At 49.8% G+C, this 21,291-nt stretch overlaps 8 protein-coding genes across 8 annotated transcripts; 3 read left to right on the top strand and 5 right to left on the bottom strand.

Annotated features, from left to right (window-relative positions):
* Nucleotides 1–411: 411 nt before the first annotated feature.
* On the bottom strand, nucleotides 412–1,864 carry MGYG_02933 (hypothetical protein; the record flags this gene model as incomplete). The annotated part of the gene is made up of 2 exons (XM_003175361.1): nucleotides 412–1,527; nucleotides 1,610–1,864. 2 exons carry the CDS (start codon nucleotides 1,862–1,864, stop codon nucleotides 412–414), a joined length of 1,371 nt encoding a protein of 456 aa, XP_003175409.1.
* A 671-nt stretch (nucleotides 1,865–2,535) lies between these two features.
* On the top strand, nucleotides 2,536–3,214 carry MGYG_02932 (vacuolar ATP synthase subunit F; the record flags this gene model as incomplete). The annotated part of the gene is made up of 5 exons (XM_003175360.1): nucleotides 2,536–2,553; nucleotides 2,644–2,678; nucleotides 2,738–2,771; nucleotides 2,870–3,007; nucleotides 3,074–3,214. The coding sequence occupies 5 exons, from the start codon at nucleotides 2,536–2,538 to the stop codon at nucleotides 3,212–3,214; spliced, it is 366 nt and encodes a 121-aa protein (XP_003175408.1).
* Nucleotides 3,215–3,880: 666 nt separating this feature from the next.
* Nucleotides 3,881–4,555, bottom strand: MGYG_02931 (phosphatidylglycerol/phosphatidylinositol transfer protein; the record flags this gene model as incomplete). The annotated part of the gene is made up of 3 exons (XM_003175359.1): nucleotides 3,881–3,973; nucleotides 4,036–4,252; nucleotides 4,341–4,555. The coding sequence occupies 3 exons, from the start codon at nucleotides 4,553–4,555 to the stop codon at nucleotides 3,881–3,883; spliced, it is 525 nt and encodes a 174-aa protein (XP_003175407.1).
* A 636-nt stretch (nucleotides 4,556–5,191) lies between these two features.
* Nucleotides 5,192–7,497, bottom strand: MGYG_02930 (nucleolar GTP-binding protein 1; the record flags this gene model as incomplete). Its single annotated transcript, XM_003175358.1, has 5 exons — nucleotides 5,192–5,233; nucleotides 5,305–6,992; nucleotides 7,093–7,194; nucleotides 7,264–7,372; nucleotides 7,477–7,497. 5 exons carry the CDS (start codon nucleotides 7,495–7,497, stop codon nucleotides 5,192–5,194), a joined length of 1,962 nt encoding a protein of 653 aa, XP_003175406.1.
* Nucleotides 7,498–8,368: 871 nt separating this feature from the next.
* On the bottom strand, nucleotides 8,369–9,488 carry MGYG_02929 (acetyltransferase; the record flags this gene model as incomplete). The annotated part of the gene is made up of 3 exons (XM_003175357.1): nucleotides 8,369–8,398; nucleotides 8,467–8,928; nucleotides 9,003–9,488. The coding sequence occupies 3 exons, from the start codon at nucleotides 9,486–9,488 to the stop codon at nucleotides 8,369–8,371; spliced, it is 978 nt and encodes a 325-aa protein (XP_003175405.1).
* Nucleotides 9,489–12,466: 2,978 nt separating this feature from the next.
* On the top strand, nucleotides 12,467–14,035 carry MGYG_02928 (DNA damage-inducible protein 1; the record flags this gene model as incomplete). Its single annotated transcript, XM_003175356.1, has 2 exons — nucleotides 12,467–13,061; nucleotides 13,125–14,035. The coding sequence occupies 2 exons, from the start codon at nucleotides 12,467–12,469 to the stop codon at nucleotides 14,033–14,035; spliced, it is 1,506 nt and encodes a 501-aa protein (XP_003175404.1).
* Nucleotides 14,036–14,383: 348 nt separating this feature from the next.
* On the bottom strand, nucleotides 14,384–17,974 carry MGYG_02927 (hypothetical protein; the record flags this gene model as incomplete). Its single annotated transcript, XM_003175355.1, has 5 exons — nucleotides 14,384–15,608; nucleotides 15,739–16,960; nucleotides 17,020–17,062; nucleotides 17,142–17,785; nucleotides 17,848–17,974. 5 exons carry the CDS (start codon nucleotides 17,972–17,974, stop codon nucleotides 14,384–14,386), a joined length of 3,261 nt encoding a protein of 1,086 aa, XP_003175403.1.
* Nucleotides 17,975–18,752: 778 nt separating this feature from the next.
* On the top strand, nucleotides 18,753–19,348 carry MGYG_09003 (hypothetical protein; the record flags this gene model as incomplete). The annotated part of the gene is made up of 3 exons (XM_003175354.1): nucleotides 18,753–18,823; nucleotides 19,068–19,101; nucleotides 19,259–19,348. The coding sequence occupies 3 exons, from the start codon at nucleotides 18,753–18,755 to the stop codon at nucleotides 19,346–19,348; spliced, it is 195 nt and encodes a 64-aa protein (XP_003175402.1).
* Nucleotides 19,349–21,291: the final 1,943 nt, after the last annotated feature.

The raw sequence follows: 21,291 nt of genomic DNA, 5'->3' as shown, positions 1-21,291 counted from the left end.
AAATGGAGAGTCGAGCTGGAGAGAAACCAAGGCACTCATACGTAGCAGTGAGAATTTGTAAACAAAAAGATGGACTTGCAGCATCGGCTCATGAGGAAAAGCAACTCGATGTATTGAATATCGAGATAAACAATGGTCAAAGTAAAGAAAAAAAACTTGCGTTATGGTGTTTGGTTTACTTTGGCAAGAGAGCAAGCACGACGGGTATCATAAATAATAAGTATGAGTACAACAGAGAAGAAGGGGCCATGAAACACGCTGGAAGGAGCTATGCATTGAAAGGGCGTTTAAAGGAGCATCATCTCAACCGGGCTATAACTTGCATGCTAGTGATAACAAAGGGTTTTATACAAATGTACGAATTCATTGTATGCAAACTAAAAGGAATATCGAAGGGAGGAAAGGCGGTGATCAAAACCGTCCGCTTTCCCTCCTGGGAGTATGTTCGTTCGCAAGTTGAGCTCTTCGGCTAGATGTTAACATGGAATTCATATCACCGGCCACGCTTGAACGCTTGAGTGGGCTGCTTGGTGGCTTTCTCGGGCTATGAGAACCCTCGGAATCTCGATAGGCAGAACTTTGCCTCCGGTCAAAATGGGGTGTTGCTGCTTTCCGTATAGGTGACTGGGCATGGGAATATATTCCAAGACTTCCTCCATCACCTGTGCCAGTTGTAGGTCGGAACTGCGGTTGACGAATACTTTGTTTGGCAATTGGTGAAAATGCATCTGCAGCATAGGGTGTTTGCTTATCAGTCGTTCGCTGTATAGAACCAGTGGACCTAATTCGCGGTGTTGACAGAGATGCTCTAGGGGTCACCTGTGCTCTCTTTTTTACCCGGTAATCGGGATCGACATGATGGATATAGTTGGGGTTCGGGCGAGTCTTAAAAGTTTGTTGTGTGGTGGTTGGTGCATAAGTTTCTACCACGTTGTATTTTTCATCTTTATGCTGGATGTACGAATCTGCCTCTGTAAACTGGGTCGCAACGTCGCGAACATCTGGATTGGTCCTTGGGTGAACGAACTTCGTGTCGTATTCGTTCAAAACCTGCTTATGGACTAAAGCCGAGTCTTTAGCCTGTTGGGAGTACGAGGCGGAAAGGGTGGACATTTGTGCAGTCAATAGTAAAGCCAAAAATATAGTCGTCACTATTGTCACACTGGGTCGCGGATCTGACGAGAGAGTAGGAAGAAACAACCAGTAAACCAGAATATGGCCAGGACTAAATAGGCAAAACAATCGTATAGAAAGTGGATGCGGATCCCAGACAGACACCTGCCATACATCACGGTGTGCATCGGGATGTGCCCTCTTCTCTGCCGAGGTAGCGGATAGGACGTTGGATATAAAACGCAGAGGGGTGGAGGACATTGGTGAAGAGTTCACCTGCACTCGTTTAGCAGAGGGCGTTGATGGTACATTGTCGATAGGTACTTCGAACAAGCGGTAGGGACGTGTCCGACAGAACGCATATAGCGCATTTGAGATCGATAGAAGCGCCAGAGAGTGGACAATGAATGATGCCTGTAAACAGAGATGCCCGTTAGCATAGGATACTGGTATAAGAATACTGTACTGCCAAACTTCCACCAGGGATTCCACGTACCAGCCAGGCTACATAGCTTACACCTCCATCATCCCCGAAAACATCGTCATGAGCTCGGCTGCCCTTTTGGCTATTCGCACGCGCAACGAGAAATAGAACGTTCAACGCGATTCCAACGGGTAACGCCCACTCCTTCTCCCATTGCTCCCAATCACTTGAGTCAAGCTCCTCTGATAGCCATAACAGAAAGTCAAGAGGATTCAAATAGGCCTTGATACGCTCGAGAAGTGGTCTCCGTCGAATGAGAGGGGGCATCGTAAGGCGTGGGAGTTAATGGGAGCCAACGGCTCCGGTTTCAAATGTCGCAAAGGGTGAAGAGTAGGCTGTTGTTGGCTATTGGAGCTTCATATTATCCCGGTGAGGTTTTTAGCTAAATTAGTAGTTATCCAAAGCTTCAGCACGTAGTATCTAAGCTTGGTGTCGATGTTCAATTTCTGTCTTGTTGCTCTGTTGCTGTTGAAGAAAAACTATTTGTTGTTGGTTTCCAAAGCGGTTGCCGCGGAAGTTTCGTCACGTGACAGATACAAAATGGCCTGGAAGGTTGGAGCATAGACAGGCGAGAGAGCAAGTTGAAAGAGTATCAAAGGTCATATACATAAGTAGATCCAATGCAGTTTGCTTATTTACGAAGCATTTAATTACCTAGGTAATTGTTTTATCGTATCAATCGTGTAGGCAGTTATAAAGAAGTAGAAGGTATTAGATTACATAAGCTAATGAGATCATGTGCAGTCCGATAAGCAGCTCCAAGACCAATCAGCCAACAACAGCTTGCGGACGAGAATAACGGAGCTGTTGTTCTATCTGCCTGTTTCTTTTGCAAAGAGGGAATCGAAAACTTCGGAGATATCGATTACCTGTCCCGTACAGCCGTCATATCGTGCTAGGGCCCTTGTTCGCTCCGCTATTGAGCCGTCAGAAGCAGTATGTCTTCAGGCTCGAAGGTAAAGCGTCCCTCATCCTAATCCCAAGCCATCCAAACATATCGGCAGTCCAGCAAGCTTGATACTGATCGCTTTCCGTTTGATATCTAGGACAGGCAATTCCTTGCCGTTATCGGAGATGAAGAGTGAGATACCACCCAATATTTACATCCAAGGGTGTTACTAACAGCGTCGTGTAATATAGCTCTGTGACGGGCCTTCTACTTGCCGGCATAGGTGTGAGTACATCTATACTACTAACCATAAATTCCCCCCCACAGCATCGATGAAGAGGACACTGTACTTTTTGATGGAGAAACTAACCCAGGCTGCTCAGCACGTAACGGACCCTCCAGACTCCCAGCGCAATTTCCTAGTCGTTGACTCCAAGACCGAAACGAGTGCCATTGAAAAGGCATTTAAAAACTTCACACAAGAGAGAAAAGATATTGGCGTCTTACTCATAAATCAGCATGTATGCAGCTTTTTGATCGTTGGTTAAAAGTCGGGATAACCTGTTAATTTTTACCGTTCCAAATAGGTTGCTGAAAGGATACGCAATAGCGTAGACAGCTTCACCGACGCTTTCCCGGCCGTCCTTGAGATCCCAAGCAAGGATCATCCTTATGACCCTGAGAAGGACAGCGTATTAAGACGTGTGAGAAGACTCTTTGGCGAGTAAACATTGTTTTCAGTGCGGGAGAAGGGTTCTGTTTTTGATCATTATATATTTCGGTGATAGTTCATGATGATATAGAGCCTGATGCAGTTTAAGAACGGTGGCTGGTTCTGGTAGATATGGTAGTTACAACCATATCCTAAGGAATGCAGTAGCTGAAAATTATACGATCTATATATTCTCAGCTATTGTTTGCGTATTATGGTTATCTATGTGACTGAAAGAACCGAACGGGATAAACATTAACGAAATAGGAAATGAGTAGATCAGATAAACGAGATATTGAACATGCAGAAACAAAAACCCAAAATTCAGTAGAACAAGCGCTAGCATTCCTCAAAAGATATGTAGAAACGGATGGAAGGGATACCATAGCTATGGGCTAGTGGTATGGAGCAGAGCCCCATTGGCCCAAAGGCTCGGTAAAAAAAACAAGTCACTGCAATTCTGTCAACATGAGCAACATGATCAAAGGGCTTCTCCAAAGGGTCACAGCACAACTCATACTACATCTCATCGTATCGTATCAGTCCGGGGCCAGTCGTTCCGTTGACGTATGATGCCCGGATGGATGATCCAACGGCAGCTAAAAATGACCCAAACAGCACACGGCGAGTCGTGATACTCAATAGGTCATAGCCACTCCATTAAGGTGCATTAACATAGCCTTTACACTTTGATCTCGAAGACGACGGAAGCTGTAAGACAGGTAACTGGTTTTTTGTCGGCAGTCAAAACGTCTGCTCGGACAATGTATTTGCCCTGTTCAAGAATAACATATTAGTCTTCTGTGTTATTTTGGAAAAGAATGAAGGATGACATACTGGAGGAACCTGCTGGGGAATATCCACGGTCTTCTTAAGTACCGTCTTTCCCTTCTCGATCGGGCAGTTCAGTCCGACCTTATCGGTTTGATCACATAGATCCATATCCATATTTATTAACTGAAGGAAGCCATATGTGACCTGCAAGTGAACAGTAGCTCCCTTTTCAATCCTCTCGGAGAAGATGCCGGACGCTTTGATGACGAGGGGTTGGCCACTGTAGTATATTGTATGTTAGCATGAGTTACTGCTAAAGGTATATAGATAGATCACCAGGCAGAGGAAAGTTGGAGTCAACGACATACGGGACTGGTGGGTTCGGAGAGAGATCTACCCTCTCAATCGTAAGAAGGTTATTTGCTGGGTCATCACAGAACTCTAGAGGGTTGACACCAGGAACTTTGAGGTCTTGATCGGTATGTAGGAATACTTGTGAGGTATCGCGGAAAAGAGAAGGCGGAGCGGCTAGAGCAAGAGGAGAGAGGAGGACGGCGACGAGAGCAGGGGAAGAGAAACGCATGATGACGAAATATAGAAAGGCTGAAGGACGGGCGGGTGTTGGATAGGAAGACCGTATAGGATATGAATAGGTAGTAGCAGCTGCCCCCTTGTCGGCAAGAGCTAGTAATGAGAGCAGTCTGTACGGAGTACTATGCAGTAGATATAGCCCTATCTCGTGTGATGTTGGTCGTGAGAGAGCTGGACCTGGAGCTGGGAGAAAGCCGAAATATTGGGGAAGGGTTAGTAAGAGGCGAGGAGGCTTGGCGAGTTATGTCATGCGACCCAGGGAGCTGCTTAGTCATCGAACTCAATATCAAACTTTAATTTATGCTTAACTTCCAAGGTTGGTGAACACAGCGGATGATGATAAGGAACAGGAATGGGGAGTGTAGGAAGAGTTTGGTTGGTGTATATAAGTATTTTCAACTGAGGCTAGGATGAAACTTTTCCCCTTGACAAGGTCACTCATTACCGTTCTATACAAAATAAGAGAAACCAAAGCCATAACACCGCTAACTCCGGGGGTTCTTCGGTTCTTCCAAAACGAAAACAAACAAACAAAACAAACAGGATACTGTCATTTCGTCATGGAAAACAAGGCATTAGATGATAAAGTAACGAAGCCTGAAATGAAATGATATCAACTTGAATTTCCTTAACGTCGCTGGGTCTTGCCGATGGAACGCTTGCCAGTAAACTAGAAAAGAGAAAAAAAGTTAGTGATGTGGCAAAGAAACAAGGAGACAAGAACCAGAAAAGCGAACATACCAAATGCTTTGGCAGAGAAGCAGGGGTGTGTCTGTCTGCCTCTCCCTGTCTGGCCATACGGTTCATTTTCTTCTGGCCGAGCTTCATGAGTTTTTCTGCATCAGACCTTCGTGTCAAGCTAGTAACACCGTCCACACGGCGATTGGTAGCTGCCTGGCTTCGTGCACGGCTGACAGCTCGTCGGAGTGCATCATGTTGTGACTCTGGGGTATCGACGTCCATGGCATCCGGCTCGTCCCTGGTGGTGCTGCGGCCACGAGGTTGTGCTTGGGTCTTGGCTCGCGCAGAGGAAGAAGTTGCGTCATATCCGATCGAGTCGAGATGCTTCTCCATGTCCGATAGCTTCTTGCTTCGTGAGCTTCGCGGAATAAGTGCGCGGTTCTTGAGGGATTTCCTCATCTTCGACTCGTTCATTATCAGGGCCCGTTTGTCTCTAATCAGGTCTGCTTTCATGCGAATTTCAGCCTCGTCGGCATCTTCCACAGATTCATCAGAGTCGTAGTATCCCTCTGCTTCTAGCTTCTCCTCTTCTTCTTCCAACTGTGCCAGTTTCTCTTCAATATCGGGATCAACATAGTCATAGATGTTCTTTCCTTCCCATAATTCAGGCATTTTATCGTTCTTCCACTCATCGTCAGCGAGAAGGTAGCTATCCTTCACATTAGCGCTATAAACGCCAGCACCGCCGTTCTCTTCTTCAATATCTCTGGCAAGTTTGCGTCTGTTCGGATCACTTTTATCATATTTCTTGAGGTCTTTGACGGCGTCAGGGATGAAGGACTCCCGAACACCACCAATGGGTTGAGCGACGTGAATACGAGCCAGGACATCGCCCAATCGTCCTGATGGCGTTCCTGAGCTGTTCGCTCCAGTGTTCAGCTTCTGAGCAACTCTTTCTGCGATAAGCCTGTCGCAAGCCGCATTTTTCACAGCAGTGACTCCCTCCGTCGTAGCGCATGAAAGTTGCAACATCTCCACGCCGGCTGACTTCAGAACGGCCTGTAGTTGTTCCTGAGTCTCTGGATCAAGATCTTCGGGGCGCATAACGTCGATCTTGTTGATGACGATGAAAACAAGCTTGTTGGAGAAAAGCGGCTTGATGCTGTTAAAAAGCTTAAGCTGATCCATAACCGAGTATCCGCACTGTTCCGAAAGATCCATAAAGTACAAAATGGCAGACCTCAAGTGGGCAATAGCTGTGATCGACTGCATTTCGATGGTGTTCATTTCTTCAAGAGGATGGTCGAGAATTCCCGGGGTGTCGATGGCCTGGAAACGAAGATATTTGTAGTCGAAATGTCCAACAAACAAGCTTTTAGTGGTGAAAGCATATGGCTGAACATCTACATCCGCTTTCGTGACACTTCTCAAGAAGCTAGATTTACCAACGTTTGGATATCCGCAAATAAGAAGAGTTCGAGTATTGGGATCAATTGCGGGAAGACGACCTAGATGCTGACGAACTTGCTCAAGATAGAGCAGCGGATCCTTCAAACGCTTGCAGATAGTCGCCATACGACCAAGAGCGGCTCTTTTCAACTGCTTGCACTGGAAAAGAGACTGTGCATATTTGAGAAGGCGAACATAATCACGGGAAACGGTCTCAACAAGGCGTTTGGCAGTCGACAGTTGGCCGAGTGCAATTCTGAAATGGTCGGCATCGTACAAGGTGTTCAAAAGATCCTTATCTAAAGCCGGGGGAAATTTTCTGATTAGCGCACACTCCAAGGTGAGCCTTCATTGAAGGGGTCAAATCTCGCCATATCTTTGGAGGAAGGTAAACCATACGGAATGGATGGACATCCTGTAGTCTTGGGAATCCTTCGAGAATTGCTGAAAACTTCTCACAGAAAGTCTCAGAGGTGAATTTGACCTTTCGTGTATAGAACGCTATCGTATTGATATCTCATTAGCCGACATGGCCCTCACCACTCCGCCCGTAGAGGTCCCAGCGCCTACCTCTGATACGACTAATCTTGAATCCAGCACGAATCTGTGTTGGCAGCCGTCTCTGGGTTCGACTCAGGACAATATCGAGAAACTCCTGATGCGTTGGCACCGGCTGGATCTGTTTGGCAATGCACAGTTAGATACCGTTTTTCTCCCACCCAGACGAGAGCATCAACGCTGGGACGTGCGAAAAAAGATAATACGCAAAGGAGATTAACTTACATCCTTCCAGGTGGTCTTCATGGTGAGCTCGAGAAATCGTCCCTTGGTATTAGTCTCAGGTCCGAAGCTCACGATGATCTCTGTTGCTTCCGCGTGAAATCAAAAATTCCCGTCTTTATCTGAAGGTGGGAAACTTTTTTTTTTGGATTTCGAGAATTTTTGCAGCCACAAACGGAAGTTTTTCCCGGGATCTTGGCAGTTACTCACGGCAGTTTTAACCAGCCACGTGACTGGTTTATAATAATGGATTATCTCTGTTCCGCATTCTATTAGGTAATCAATAGTTTGTCTGCCCGGTGCGACTTCCGATTGGCCAATCCAACGACTTCCCTTCTATGGCAAAAACGACAAATTGAACGGTCTCAAAATAACCTGCCTGGGACTGTGAAGAATGCAAGAGCAGGAGATAATCGGGTGATTTGGCATCGTTAGAGACAAAATATCCAAATATCATACTAACGCTACGGAGATGGTATCTACTCCATCAAAACTCCAGGGCTTGCGACTGTTAATGCTATGGTACCATCCTCGACGCAATAAAGAGAGCATCAAATTTTACAATGACAGCCACGCTCTGGTGTATTTGCACAGTGATATTATTGCTGTTGCTATAATACAGTTTCATCCTTTTCGTCCCTGATATCTGCCCCGTGTGTTCGTTATATCCATAACACGTAGCAATGCTTTTCCAACCATTGCTGGGGACACCAGTCACCACGTTTAGGTATAGAGCTGATATAGATAATGATGCATGCACACCAACCGACCGACCGCCCAAATAATTGCAAAAGCCAACCACATGCAAGACCGAGCAACGTTCCCCTCCACTCAAGTCAGAAACCCCATCAGCAAAAATAGGAAAGGCAAAATGTAACACTAGCGCGTGTAAAGCTTAGTTGATGGTCTTGTTGAGATCGAAGACCTGTTCAAATAGCAAGTTAGTATAATAGGAAACAAAAAAGTAAAGCGGAGGGAGTAAGGGGTGCATACCAAGTCATTCCAGCCACCACCGCCAAAAGTGCATTTACTGCGTCCAGCATTCTCGAATCCGAGGCCGACGTAAAATGGAAGAAGATGATCATGGGCAAGCAGGGCAATTCGATCAGCAATTTTCGCATCCTGGATCCGCTGGATATACGACTTTAGCAGCATTTTGCCGAGGCCCTTGTCCTGGTGTTCAGGAAGAACAGCAAGGGAGTGGATGGCTATGGTAGAACCCTGGTCCTGGTGGCCGATGGGCTCCTCATCGCCTGCGCTTGGTAGGGTAGACTGTTTAGTTCTCCAGTCCTTTGGGATCCCCATTGTCGCATTCGTAACCACGGGCGACGTTGTTCTGGTTGCGAGAATGTGAGCAACGACTGCCGGCCTTGGTTTCTCGTTGTCCGCAGTAGCTGGTGGGATGGAGAAGATTCCAAGAGAAAGCTCAGGACATTTCGAAAGACGGTACATTAACTAAGGCGAACTTATTAGTGGGAACATGATTGAAGGTAAAACTGTGGCAGAGTGTCCGGGGTAGAAATACGTACGTTTTCTCTCGAACATCTTTCGGACTCAGGGAATGCTGCCTCGACCTTTTCACAGTCGTCAAGATCTGAGACTGAGAGTAACTGCACATATGGGTGGAGCTTGGATAGCTCTGAACTCCTTGCCGGTACCCGCGACCGCATATACCAAGGATAATCCGAGGCATCCGAATGATTAACAGCTACGAAATCATCCTCAACCGTGCCATAGGAACCGTTGCCATTTGGGTATATGTCTTCAACATCATCATCGTCGTCGTCGTCGTCATCATCCTCATCGTCCTCTTCCCCCTCACCCCCCGCTAGTCTATTAGCGCCAGCCCCATTGAAGAGCTCAGATCGCTGCTTGAGGAAGAGTTTCCGAGGCAGAGGCGTAGGTCGGCCGGTAAGCCCCGAGACGTCATTTAGACGAATGGCGTGGAAAGCAGGGGGGTTTGTCTCGTGTGTTTCGTCGACCGGGGTCGTGGATATGGAAGTGCCTTCAGCCATGGTGATAGTTAAATAGCCAGCGGGTCTCCGGCACAGGGACAAGGGAAAAAACGGAGGATAAGAGTATCAGCTGGTTGTCCTCAGGGCTGGGTTCCACGATGATTGTCCTCCTCTCTCGTTACAGGCTGCAGATATGCGGATACTGGTTCCTTTTAAAGGCGGTTAGCATGGCTTCTAGGACAGAGCAACAGAACGAATAACAGGACGGCGCTTAATTCGGAAGTGTAGATTGTAAGGCTAGCGAGAAGGAAAAAAACAGCAGCAGCAGCACCAGGACAAGGAAGGAGACGCAGGAAGCACAGCCAAAAAAAAAAAAAAAAAAGGCGACAAGACACGAGTATCACAGCTTAAGGCGTCACATCTTTCTTCCTCTTCATCTCCATCTAACTACAGTAAAAAAGTGGTAGGTAGAACTTCGCCGTTCATCCTGGCGCCTGCGCACAGAGTAGCGAGCAGACGAGACACCACGGCACCGGCAAGAAAACAGAACTAGAGCAGAACGCGACGATCAAACAGATTCCAGACAGCAGCGCATGGATTTTCTACCTTTAAGATGTTGTTATCCCACGAGACTGCGCCGGACGTCGACCTGGCGAAGGGCGTGGAGGGGTGATCAGCTCGTTTGCAAAGCTGTGGCGTCTGGAGGCACCGAGTCTAACTGCGGGACAACCTGGGCGATAAGGGGGTGGGAGATAGGGCTGGCTGGGTAGAGGAGTGTCTCGAGAGCTGAGCAGAGACAGAAAGGGACGGGGACACTGGCTGTTGGGCTGGAGCGTGGATGGTGGTGTTGGTCGTTTTCTAAGCGTTCTGGCAAGGGGAAACGGCGGAGGTCGAAGGTCGAGAGAGGTCGAGAGAAGTCGAGACGGCCTGCGTCGTAATTTTTCGTTTGCTCTGCCGAAGATAAAATATAGAATTTCGCTGCACTTGGCGTCGGTACAAGGGAGATACCTGGTTGATGCGCAGGATGCAGCTGGAGGTCAAGGTATCTGCGAGGTATAGACAGAGGTCCAGGAGTCTAGTCCGGGTGATAGACATGCTCTAGTCAAACGTTGAATATTCTTCACATATGGAGCAAGGCTACAGTCATTCATAATACGGCTATTTAACTAAGCATTGTGCATCGTGATACATGCTCGGGGAGAGGTCAAAGAAACTCCCTTGACCAAATAGGGCAGTGCTAGCTTGTGGGATAGGCGTCCAAGTATATCTCTAGCAAACAAGGGAAGATATCAATATCAACTGGACAAACGGAAGTCGCCCGGAAAGGCAACTGGAGAGCCTCTGGTGCTGACTACCTTGGAGGTACTCTGTAGCTAGTTGGTCAATGTTTTAGCCAGGTCGACGTTCAACCGCATATGTAGGTAGGCGGCTTCATGGAGCATTTTCCCCTGCAGGTATCTGGACCCCTCTGGAGACTGCTGCCAGCTTGTACTGTAATCAGAGTGGGTGAATGCGCCAGACCGCTATGTACAGGGAAGCGTGATAAAAGCCTGGATCACCGTACCGAGCAGCAAGGGGTGCCAGTAGTGTCCGCTCCCCTCTTCCTTCGTCCTCTAGATCTTGACCCTTTCTGTCATGGCGAGAAAGGTAGTTTTGGGTATTGGAGTCTGCCCACGGTGTGTGATACCACGCAGCCGTGACGGGGCAAACGGGAGATTAGGTATTGCCCCTTTTGGTGAATGGTGCCAGCTACGCCAGAGAACATGAATGGTGAGACATATATCTCAGCTGCAGTTGACAAACGCTGTGCATCCCTGCGTTTGCCCATCTGAGGACAAGACGGGAGGCACATCGTATCCTATTGATATGCAGCATCTCGGGCCGCCTCCTGCACGAAAATGGCAAAGCAAGAAACCCAGAAGAGAAAGACGGCCGCGAGGATCATTTATTCACACTCCCGGGATGGATGGATGACAGTGTTACTCCAACGGCGCCCTTTTTGTGTTTCCATCCAGATCCGGGTTGATAAACGGGTGCATGCTTCTCGAGTTTCACGCTCCCCGGCCAATGGAACGCACTCCCGCCTCCGTTTGGATCCAAGTCTGGTAACAGTGACGAGGAAGAATGGCGGCCTTGCATTCGCGCGCAGACGCAGGAGGCAATCAATATGAATCAGACTGCATGGATGGGCGCGAACTGTTACTAATTCGCGGCTTGCGGTCTGCTTCTTCTCCCTTCCCGTTGCTTCGGTGGATTGGGCAGTCCTCGTCCGCTGTCCGACCTGGTTCGATAGAGTTAGCTTGATCGTAAAAGAAAAGAAAAGAAAAGAAAGAAAGGAACAAACAGGCAGCGAGCTCTCGATACTAAAGAATATAAAAAAACTGCTGCTCCCCTTCGTTGAGGGCTGGCTTCTTCGTGCTATAACCCCAGGATCATTCATTACTTACTTAGCTGCAGGCGCTTCTTCGGCTGTCTTGTGCCCTCCGCATCCTCTTGTTTCCCTCACAAATTACCCGCGGACTTCAGACAGACTTCAGACAAACTTCCGTCAGGTACCTATCAGACAGACACAGTCGAGAAGAGCCAGGTCTCTCTAAGCTGCTGCTGTTGGAGTTGCTACTGTTGCTGTTGTGTCGTCGTGAAGAAAAAGAGCCGCCTGCGTCATTTGCTCCGGAGCCTATTTTTCTTTTATTAACGACTCCGGCTCCATCTCCAACTCCCTCAACCTCAACCTCAGCCTTAGCTTCATCTTCATCTTCAACTTCAACCACGAAACGAGAGATCTTCTTTTAGGGACCAGATAGCATATACAAGAGACACGGATACGGAAGATCCTTAGGGAAGCACTCCATACATATACATTCACATTAACACACTACGCTGTCTACTGCTACCGGTGCAAGATGTAAGTGACCTACAGCTACGTTAGCAGGGTTTCTCCATACTAACCAGTGAGTGACAGGCGCATCACGGTCTCTGTTGTCGCGTCGAACGTGACCATCAGCTCGGATATCGTGTCTCTCGAGGTCGGCGAGGACATGACGCTGGCGGACCTCAAGGCCGTCATACAGAGCGAAGTCCAAATCCCCCCAGAGTCGCAGTTCCTCTTCTACAACAGCATACAGTTGCGAGATGACTCGAAGCCGTTGGGGCAGCTAGGCATAAGTGAAGGTGACATGCTGGCTATGCGTATACGAGTATCAATTCCGGGTTCTGGGCCAGGACAGGGTAACCCCTCGCCTTCCAGTGCTGGTGCTGCTGCTGGCCCTGCAGGGGGAGATGCTGGCAGTGCTGGAGCGGCGTCGCAGCAGGGTGACTCTTCACGCGAGCAGCCGAGGCTACCAGATCCAGAGACGATAAGGCTGCATATGCTGGGTGACCCACGAGTGCTAGCGGCAGTTAGGCAGCAGAATCCGACGCTGGCGGGCGCGGTAAACGATTCGCGGCGGTTTCGGGAGATAATGCTCTCTGATCGACGGGCTGAGGCGCAAGCCGAAGCAGCAAAGCAGGCCAGAATAGCCATGTTGAACTCGGATCCGTTCAATCTTGATGCACAGCGAGAGATCGAGGAGATTATTCGTCAGAATGCTGTTACGGAGAACTTACATGCGGCCATGGAGCACACTCCCGAAGGTATGTCGTTTGGTATTGCTTGCACAGATTTTTTTACTCTTATTCTGACTTTAAAAAATATAGCATTTGGTCGAGTAACTATGCTGTACATCCCCGTAGAGGTGAATGGACACAAGGTGAAGGCGTTCGTTGACTCCGGCGCCCAAGTCACTATCATGTCACCCGCGTGCGCCTCAGCCTGCAATATCATGCGATTGATCGACCGCCGATATGGCGGTATTGCAAAGGGTGTAGGTACCGCTGACATCCTGGGACGTGTGCATTGCGCCGAGATCCGAATCGGCGACATGTATCTTCCTTGTTCCTTCACGGTCATGGATGGAAAGCACATCGATCTCCTGCTAGGCCTAGACATGCTTAAACGCCACCAAGCATGCATCGACCTGAAGGAAGGCGTGCTCAAGATTCGTGATGAGACGGTGCCCTTCCTCCACGAAGCTGATATACCCAAGCATCAAGACGAATTGGAAAATGAGCCCTTGGTCAGGGGATCGGATGGAGCTATCATCGGAGGGAGGACTGGTGCCGTGCAGCGTCCCGCTGCGGCCGGGGGGATGTCTCCCTTCCAGAGGCCTGCGCTGCCTACTTCGTTACAACGTCCTCTTCCAACTGGTCCTACTCCTGGTTCTGCTGCTGCTCCTGGTACTGCCCCTCCTCTTACTACCACCGTTCGTACCACTGCTACTGGAGGCATTGCCTCTGTTCGTGCTGGTGCTTCTGCTTCTTCCCCTCCTCTTACTACCACCGTTCGTTTCCCCGCTACTGGAGGCAATGTCTCTGTTCGTATCCCTGCTACTCCAGCCGTTAGTGGTCCGTCAGAACTATCATCTAATATCCCTCAGCAGCGAGCCTCGCGCTGGCCAGCCGAATCCATTGCCAAAATAACTGACTTGGGATTCACGCGGGACGAAGCTATACAGGCGCTTGATGCTGCGAACGGTAATCTTGACGGTGCAATTGGGTATCTCATCTAGGAAAGACAGGTGGATTTCATGGTTATGTAGTTTGGAATGAACTGGATAAACGCAGTTATGGTCAATGGCATGATAAGGGATTATATTAGTTATTTTTTCAGAACGTTTCCTATAAAGAATAGTTATATGATGATTTGCTACCGAAAGTGTGAAAAGGCTATGATTGAAAAGCATTATATTTACATGGGTACATCACGTTAAAAAAAAGCAACACAGCAGAAAAGAGAAGAGAGTTAAGAAAGCCAGGAATACGGAATACTCCCTGGTTCAGTGTACATCATCGTCAAGTCATCGTCAATTCGTTCATCATGATAGTTGTGTCACGTAGAAAGGTCCCCCCCTAACTAACTACTCTCCGCCACCAGCATAATCATTATCGATCGACAGCAAGCCCATGGCCCAAGAGATCGAGCCGCCACGATGCACAGCGACCCAGCGTCTATCGTCGCTATGGTCTGCAACGACGCCCTCACGACTGCACACGAGGTTGGGATCGAAGTCGAAAACCATACGCTGGTGCGGTGGGCCTCGACCGGCTTCAAACGCCTTGGTCCAGGATGTCTCGCAGCCTCGAGCGATAGCGATCGGAGACTTGCTGCCCGTTATAATGGATATGTCACGTAGCATTGCCACCGTCCAGGCTCGTTGCGCAGGGTTGACGTACTGCACTGCAGCGAAGAAAAGGCATACGGTAAGCTCGTGCAGCACCCCTGCGATAGTAACGTTTAGATTCGAGCTGGCACCAGCGCCAACGCCAACGCCGGCAGACGCGGAGCAGAAAGCGCTATTGTTGTTGACGTTGTTGTGCAGGCGGTGGTCGTAGGGGATCCCGGCAGCCACACGACCGATGTTTTGCGCATACTGGGCTGTTCTCGGGGCAGCTACGACTGCAGCCATGGTTGCAGCGGGAGGCATGGAAGGGTGGAATCGATGGAGGATAATACGGCCCATATAGTAGAGGCCCCAGATACAGCCAATGATGTGGGTGCGGTATTGCAATGCAGGGCCAAACGGGCTCGTGATCAGAGGTGCTCCGTCTGGGGGCAACGGAGCAAAGGCTGGACCCATGGCTTGCTCGAAACGCTCGCATGCAGCGAGGATGTCTTGCCACTCGGCCTCTGCCTGTGCAGTGCGGGCGTCTAGATCAGTCTCATCGGTGCTCGTTGTGCTGGGTGACGATGCAGAGCCGGAGGGGTGGTGTGCTGAACCTGCTGCGAAGCCTGAAAACAGCTTGACGGGGCCCGCTGGTAGCATGCCGTACATGGGCGGGCTCTTGTCCCGGTTCGCTGATGGTGGTGGTTGTTTGGGCCTGGGCGGGCCGCCAGGGGCACCCCCAGTCGAATGGGCAGCAGCAGGAGGAGGCCGCGCCATGCCAGGAGGAAACATGTTGGGAGGCGGCCGCCATTCTCCCCCGTTTTCTTCCATGACCTTGAGTTTCCGCTTTCTGTCGCGGACGCCAAAGGCTGAGATGCGCGCGAGCAGCAGTAGGAGATGGTCCATCGTCCCGTAGGCTGTCTGGATCCTACCGACGGCTGAGCGTGGTGGAGTCTGTGCCCATTTATCGTACGGGAGACTGCAGCAGTCAGCATTACCCCTATTAGGACACTCGCTGACGGGGAAGTGAAGGAATTAAAGGAAGGGAAGGGAAGGGAAGGGAAATGCAAGGAAAGGGGCATGACGGGCTGACGGATGATGGTACATACAGTAAGGGGTTGCCGCTGATGAGGCTCTGGAAGAGATCCTGCTTGCAGTAATGCCAGTAGAGGTCGGTCCGTATCCTGTGATCCTCGATATCCTTCGCCGTGAGCGGCTGCTCATGCTCAGACTCCGCCAGCGTCGCATCATCATAGCTCGTTTCTCTACCGATGATCGCACCGACTAGATCGACGTCGATCTCCCGTTCGATCGGCGCATAGATGTCATTCTCAAAGAACGTATCAAGCCTGAAATCACCAGCTCGAGTCCACGACTTCTCGCCAGCGACGGACTTTTGCTTTCTGGCGCGCGCTCTCATCGCTCGAATGCGTCTGGTCATGCCTGCAAAGTCGATATCCCGGATCAGCTGCGACGCTCCGGCGACATGGCTGCACCATTTAGAGTGTTCGGCCGCTATGACTTCAAAGAAGCCAAGCAGCAAGGTGGCAGCAAGCGTTGGAATCTGTTTCCGTTTCTGCGGCAGGCCGACGGCCTTGCTTATGCGACGCAGGGCAAAGTGGTAGTGCCTGAACGCCGGTGACGAGGACTGTCCCGTGGTGTTGGCGAGGTGCGCACTTCCCAGGGCCAGGATGGAGTGAAGCAGGCCATGGTTTTCCAGGGCCAGGGTCGGCAGGGTATGGGTGAAAAGGCTCTGCTGCTCGGTGGGCAGGGGGCAGAAGTCGTTGAGAAACGGCGCGATACTGCTCTTGCGCTCGAAGATGGATATAATGGTGCCAATTGAGCCTATGAAGTGGGAGAATATTTTGGCGACCTCAGGGTCGATAAGGGGGGAAGTTAAGGGAGACGGGCGGTAAGTGGCCAATAAATTATCATAATTCATATAACTCGCGAAGGGCGGATTAGATACTGCGAGTGCAGAAGAAGGGTAGTAGGAGCTGTCTTTGCCTGGTACTGTATAGCATGCAGTAGAAGCAGCAGCAGTAGCAGCTGGAGCAGCAGAAGAATACTGATCATCCGGCTCCTCGTCTGTCTCGACATCATAATAGTCATCACTCTCCTCTCCAACATCGTGCATCACCACGTTATGTTGTTGGCGATGTTGGTTAAGGGCATTAGCATCATGGGAATGGGGGAAAAGCAGCACCTCCTTTGACTCCAACTTAGGCACCAATGTAGTAGAAGTAGTAGTAGTAGTAGTAGAAGTAGCAGTGTAAGTAGTAGCAGTAGTAGCAGTAGAAGTAGTAGTAGAAACATGATCATGTCGAACATCTGGACGTAGAAACCTTTTAGTCAGTGCTACATTACTATGAATCGGTATGTGCCCATACATTCGGGTGTTGGCGTGACTATCGACGAGTGAGGATGTAATCCCTGTCCTGTTAGCTATGTTGTTGGTACTGCCTATTACAAGAAGCGAAAAAAAAAAAAAGGACAGGAAGCATAAACATACTTGGAGTGAGAGCTGGGCCTGATATGCAGCCGCAGCTTCATATGGCTGTAGCTGCTGGCCAGCGTCATCCCAGCCGGTGTTGGTGTCCTCGTATGCATATTCCTGATGCGGATAGGGAGCCTCAGACGAGGGATAGCTGGCGGAGCAGGTAGAAGTGGCATAGTGGTGAGCAGTGCCGGCAGCAGCAGAGACGGCAGCGGAAGAAGTTGGTATGTATGAGCCGTCACTGTACGAGACGGAGTCCCAGGTGTACGGGGGCTGGTCCGGGCTGATGGCCGAGTGGAGATGTGTCGAGGAGGCGTAGGGATCTGAGGCAGAGGAGGAGTAGGAGTGATGCCGGGGCATGTCGTCTGGGTGAGCGTGGTGGTAGGAAGGGCGAGGAGCGATGGGGAGCAGGGCCGGTCGAGAGGCAGAGGCGGCTTCGATGTGCTGCATGGAGTGGCCGAAGGAGCCTGCCATCATGGGCATGCCTGGCATGCCTCCCATGCCCTGGATCTGGCGGATGGGACCGAGATGGGGGATGGGGCCGACGGGGTGTCTGAAGACGACTCGCTGGCCGTAGCCTTCGCATTCTCTCTTGGACTTGATGCAATTGTTGCATCTGGGCTTCTCTTCGCCGCACTTGATGCGTCTCTTGCGGCATGCTAGGAGCTGTTAGTGGCTGTCGTGGTTGTATCAATGGGATAGCTATACAAGAAAGACTTACTGAGGCAGCCGGTCTTTGTCCGTTTGCGAGGTCCCTTGGCCTTCTGAGCAGCGTCCTTGGAGGGTTTCTCCTCTGCCGACTGTGGAGGACTGTCCATCCCCTTTAGACAGGCTTGTTCCATGTCCATCTTGGTGTGTATATGTGTGTGTAGGTGTGTGTTTTGGGGGAGTGTGTTATGTATGTATGGGGTGGTTGGTTGGTCAGGAGCGGGAGTAAGTAGGAGAACGACGGCGGATGCAAAAAGGCCGGAGATGCGATTGCGAGAGCAAGATGCAAGATACCAGGGCTAGCTATAGGAAGACAGCAGCAGTCATGGCGTGAGCAAGAGGTATCAAAGAAAGAAGAAGAGCCGATGGCATATAGATGTTCTGTATATGACACTGGACCCGGCGGGGGAGGAGGGCAGGGAGATATATAACTATATATATACGGAGTGAATGTATATATATTATATATAGAAAGTTATTATCACCAACGAACAAGCTTGATAGATAGTCGCAAGGAGTAAAAAAGAAAGAAAAGAAGAAAAGAAAAAAAGGCCTATCTTGGCAAGCTAGTCACTTAATTTTTAAGGATGAAAAAAGGCATAAGCAGATAGTAAGAAAAGGTGGAATGAGGCAGAGGCAGCGAGAGGGCAGAGAGAGGGCAGAGAAGAGAGAGGGCAGCGAAGAAAAAAGGCCCATGAAACGCCCAGACAGGGAAGAAAGTGAAAAGACGGAAGAAGCAAATATATACAGCAAAAAAGAAAAGAAAAGAGAAGAGATGGAGAGAAGAGGCAGAGCAGCAGCAGCAGCAGAGACAGAGGCAGCGGAGGCAAGGCTAGCTAGCTCTCGTTAGCTGGCTGTCACTGTCACTGGCTCACGCAGCGGGTTTTCAAGGACCTGATGATGATATCATCTGTAAACATGGCCTTCTTCTTCTCTTCCTCTACTGCTGTTGCTACTTCTGCTTGTTACTGGTCTAGTCTATGTACGGAGTAAGTAAACTAACTACTAGCTGGTGTTAACTAAGAAGGAAAAAGGTAGATATCCGTTCAGACTGGAGTATAGACTCTCTGCTGCCACCTGGCTGGGTCGGCCTTATACCGAGAAAGGGGAGAGGCAAAAGCAGTGACAAGTGAGAGAGAGGGAGTATGAAGAAGGAAAAAAGCAATAGTCAGCGAAGAGAAGACAGGTAGAGAGAGAGAGAGAGGTATCCCTGTTGCTGATGCTGTAAGGTAGAGTTGATAAGGGGAAGAAGCAAAGAGCAAGCAAGGTATGACAGAGCACGCGAGAAGGCAAACCTGAAGAAGCAGACGAAGACGAGGACGAAGACTTTGACCTGCATCGACAGGATTAGATAGAGATGGAGAGATGGAGAGAGATGGAGAAGAGGCAAGGCAAGGCTTCACCGGCCACTAACTCTCATCCAGGGGGTGGACGGAGGCAGCAGGAAGATAACTACCAAAAAGCAAAGACGACGACGAAAGTTGGGGAAGCAGAAGAAGCAAAGAAAAGAGTAAAAAAAGGTTTTGTCTCTTCTTCTTTTTTTACTCTTTTCTTTTCTTCTTCTTCGTCTTTTTTGCTTCTTCCTGTTCTTTTTTTTAATATTTCCTCGTGGAGATTGAGTTATGCGAGGGAGACAGAGAGAGACAGAGAGAGTGAAGGATATCAAACTCGACCGTCCCGGTGGTTGACCCTGGCCGACATCTCGCTATATCAGGCGTCCTGCTATCGACCAGCTTGACTAGCAGCTGCTTATAGGTACCACAGGGTCTCTCCATCTGTATCTGTATCTGTGCTCTCTGTACCCTCTGTCCTCTGTATGTATCTCATCTCGTGGCCGAAGACTATTATCTTGAGACAACGCAGCCCTTGACCTTGACCTCCTCCGTCCGTCTGGCCAACCACTTTGCTTCTTCCCCGTCCCTTTGCTTTTTCATCGTCTTCGTCTTCGTCTTCGTCCTCGACCGGAGAAAAGGGCATAGACTCTCAGTCAAAAGGCTAAAGTGGTCAGTTAAGTCGAAAAAAGTCTAAGGCCCAGGCCAGGGATCCGTCTTCTCACTCTCTCTCCGTCTCTTCTGTCTGTCTGCTGCGGACGGCGACTGGACGGCCTTTTTTTAGTACCAACGTGGCCGAAACGGTTCTTACCAGCCAAAGGGGCAAAAGAAAAGAAAAATACGAGGACGAAGAGGGAAGCGGAAGAAGCAAAGGAGACAGACACCAGAGCAGAGAAGAGCTCCACGTCAGAGAAGAAGTAGACACAGATACACAGAAGAGCGAGACCGAAGAGAGAGAGAGGGAAGGCTGGCCAGGATGACTTGAGCTGGCCTTGGATTTGATTGCGGTGGCTGGCATCGTCGTCGTCCTCATCTCCTGCTGCTGCTTTCCTTTTTTCAGGCCATCTCCAGGCCTTCTCCAGTTACCTTGAACAGACAGACATATAGACATGGACGAGACAGGACGAGCCAGAGAGAGAGATAGAGATAGAGAGATACTAGACGAACAAGGTCCATCCCTTGCCCTCCACCCAGGCCGTCCTCTTTGCTTCTTCTGCTCCCGCGTCCTGCCTGCCTTGCCTTGCCTCGTCTAATTGTCTGCTCTCCTTCGCCCTCCTCCCTTTTTTTAACCTACCAAGCTTTTGACCACGCCAGCAGCAACCAACTCGTCGGGTCCAGATCAGCACGAAGGAGGATGAAAAAAGTGTCGATTAACCACTTTGGCGATGCGACGATTTGCTGATTGACGATTGACCATGCTCCGGCCGAACGATGACGATTGACGGTGACAGGAGGCGTGGGAAGAAGCAAAGAGAACAGCAGCGTTGGGTCGTCGGGGGGCAGGAAGGGACGAGGATTAAGCACGTACGGAGTAAACGGCGTCTACATGGCCGTCCCAGCCCTTCCCATCCCCAGATCCAGGTGGTCCAGACCATCTCGTCCTGTCTTCTTCATGCTCGACGGTGAGTATCGTCGACGGTGTATCTGCTACGATGCATACTCTCTGACTCTCGCGGTCTTCTTAACGGCCATCTCCGTCCTGGTGGCAAGCTCCATGCCTCACTATCCCCTATCTTTCATCCTCCCATCCCCGTCCCTGTTTCCGTCCCTATCTCGACCTGTCTCTGCTGCTGCTGGTGTTTCTTCCATCAGCTGATGACTTGCATACATGTCGAACCCACCGGCTAACTCGTAACGCGCAACTAGTTTAGTCCCAGGCAAAGAAACTTCCTCCCTCCATGTCCAGAAATAGAGCAAGCATCAAGCATGGGGTGAAGAGAAGAAGACTTTTGCGTCTCCCTCTCCTTCTCCTTCTTCTTACTACTTAGTTACTACGTCTTCCCCCTAGCTTGCGCCATCGAAAGTGGGAATCTGCCTTCTTCTCCTGCTCCGAACAGGACAGTGCAGAAAGAAGAGAAGAAGAAGAAAAGAAAAGGGCTGGCCTGGCCTTTCTTTCTCTCTCTCAC

The sequence above is a fragment of the Nannizzia gypsea genome, genomic scaffold (assembly GCF_000150975.2).
Source record: "Nannizzia gypsea CBS 118893 supercont1.2 genomic scaffold, whole genome shotgun sequence".
Classification (NCBI taxonomy): Eukaryota; Fungi; Ascomycota; class Eurotiomycetes; order Onygenales; family Arthrodermataceae; genus Nannizzia; species Nannizzia gypsea.
This window is presented reverse-complemented; position numbering and strand designations above follow the sequence as displayed.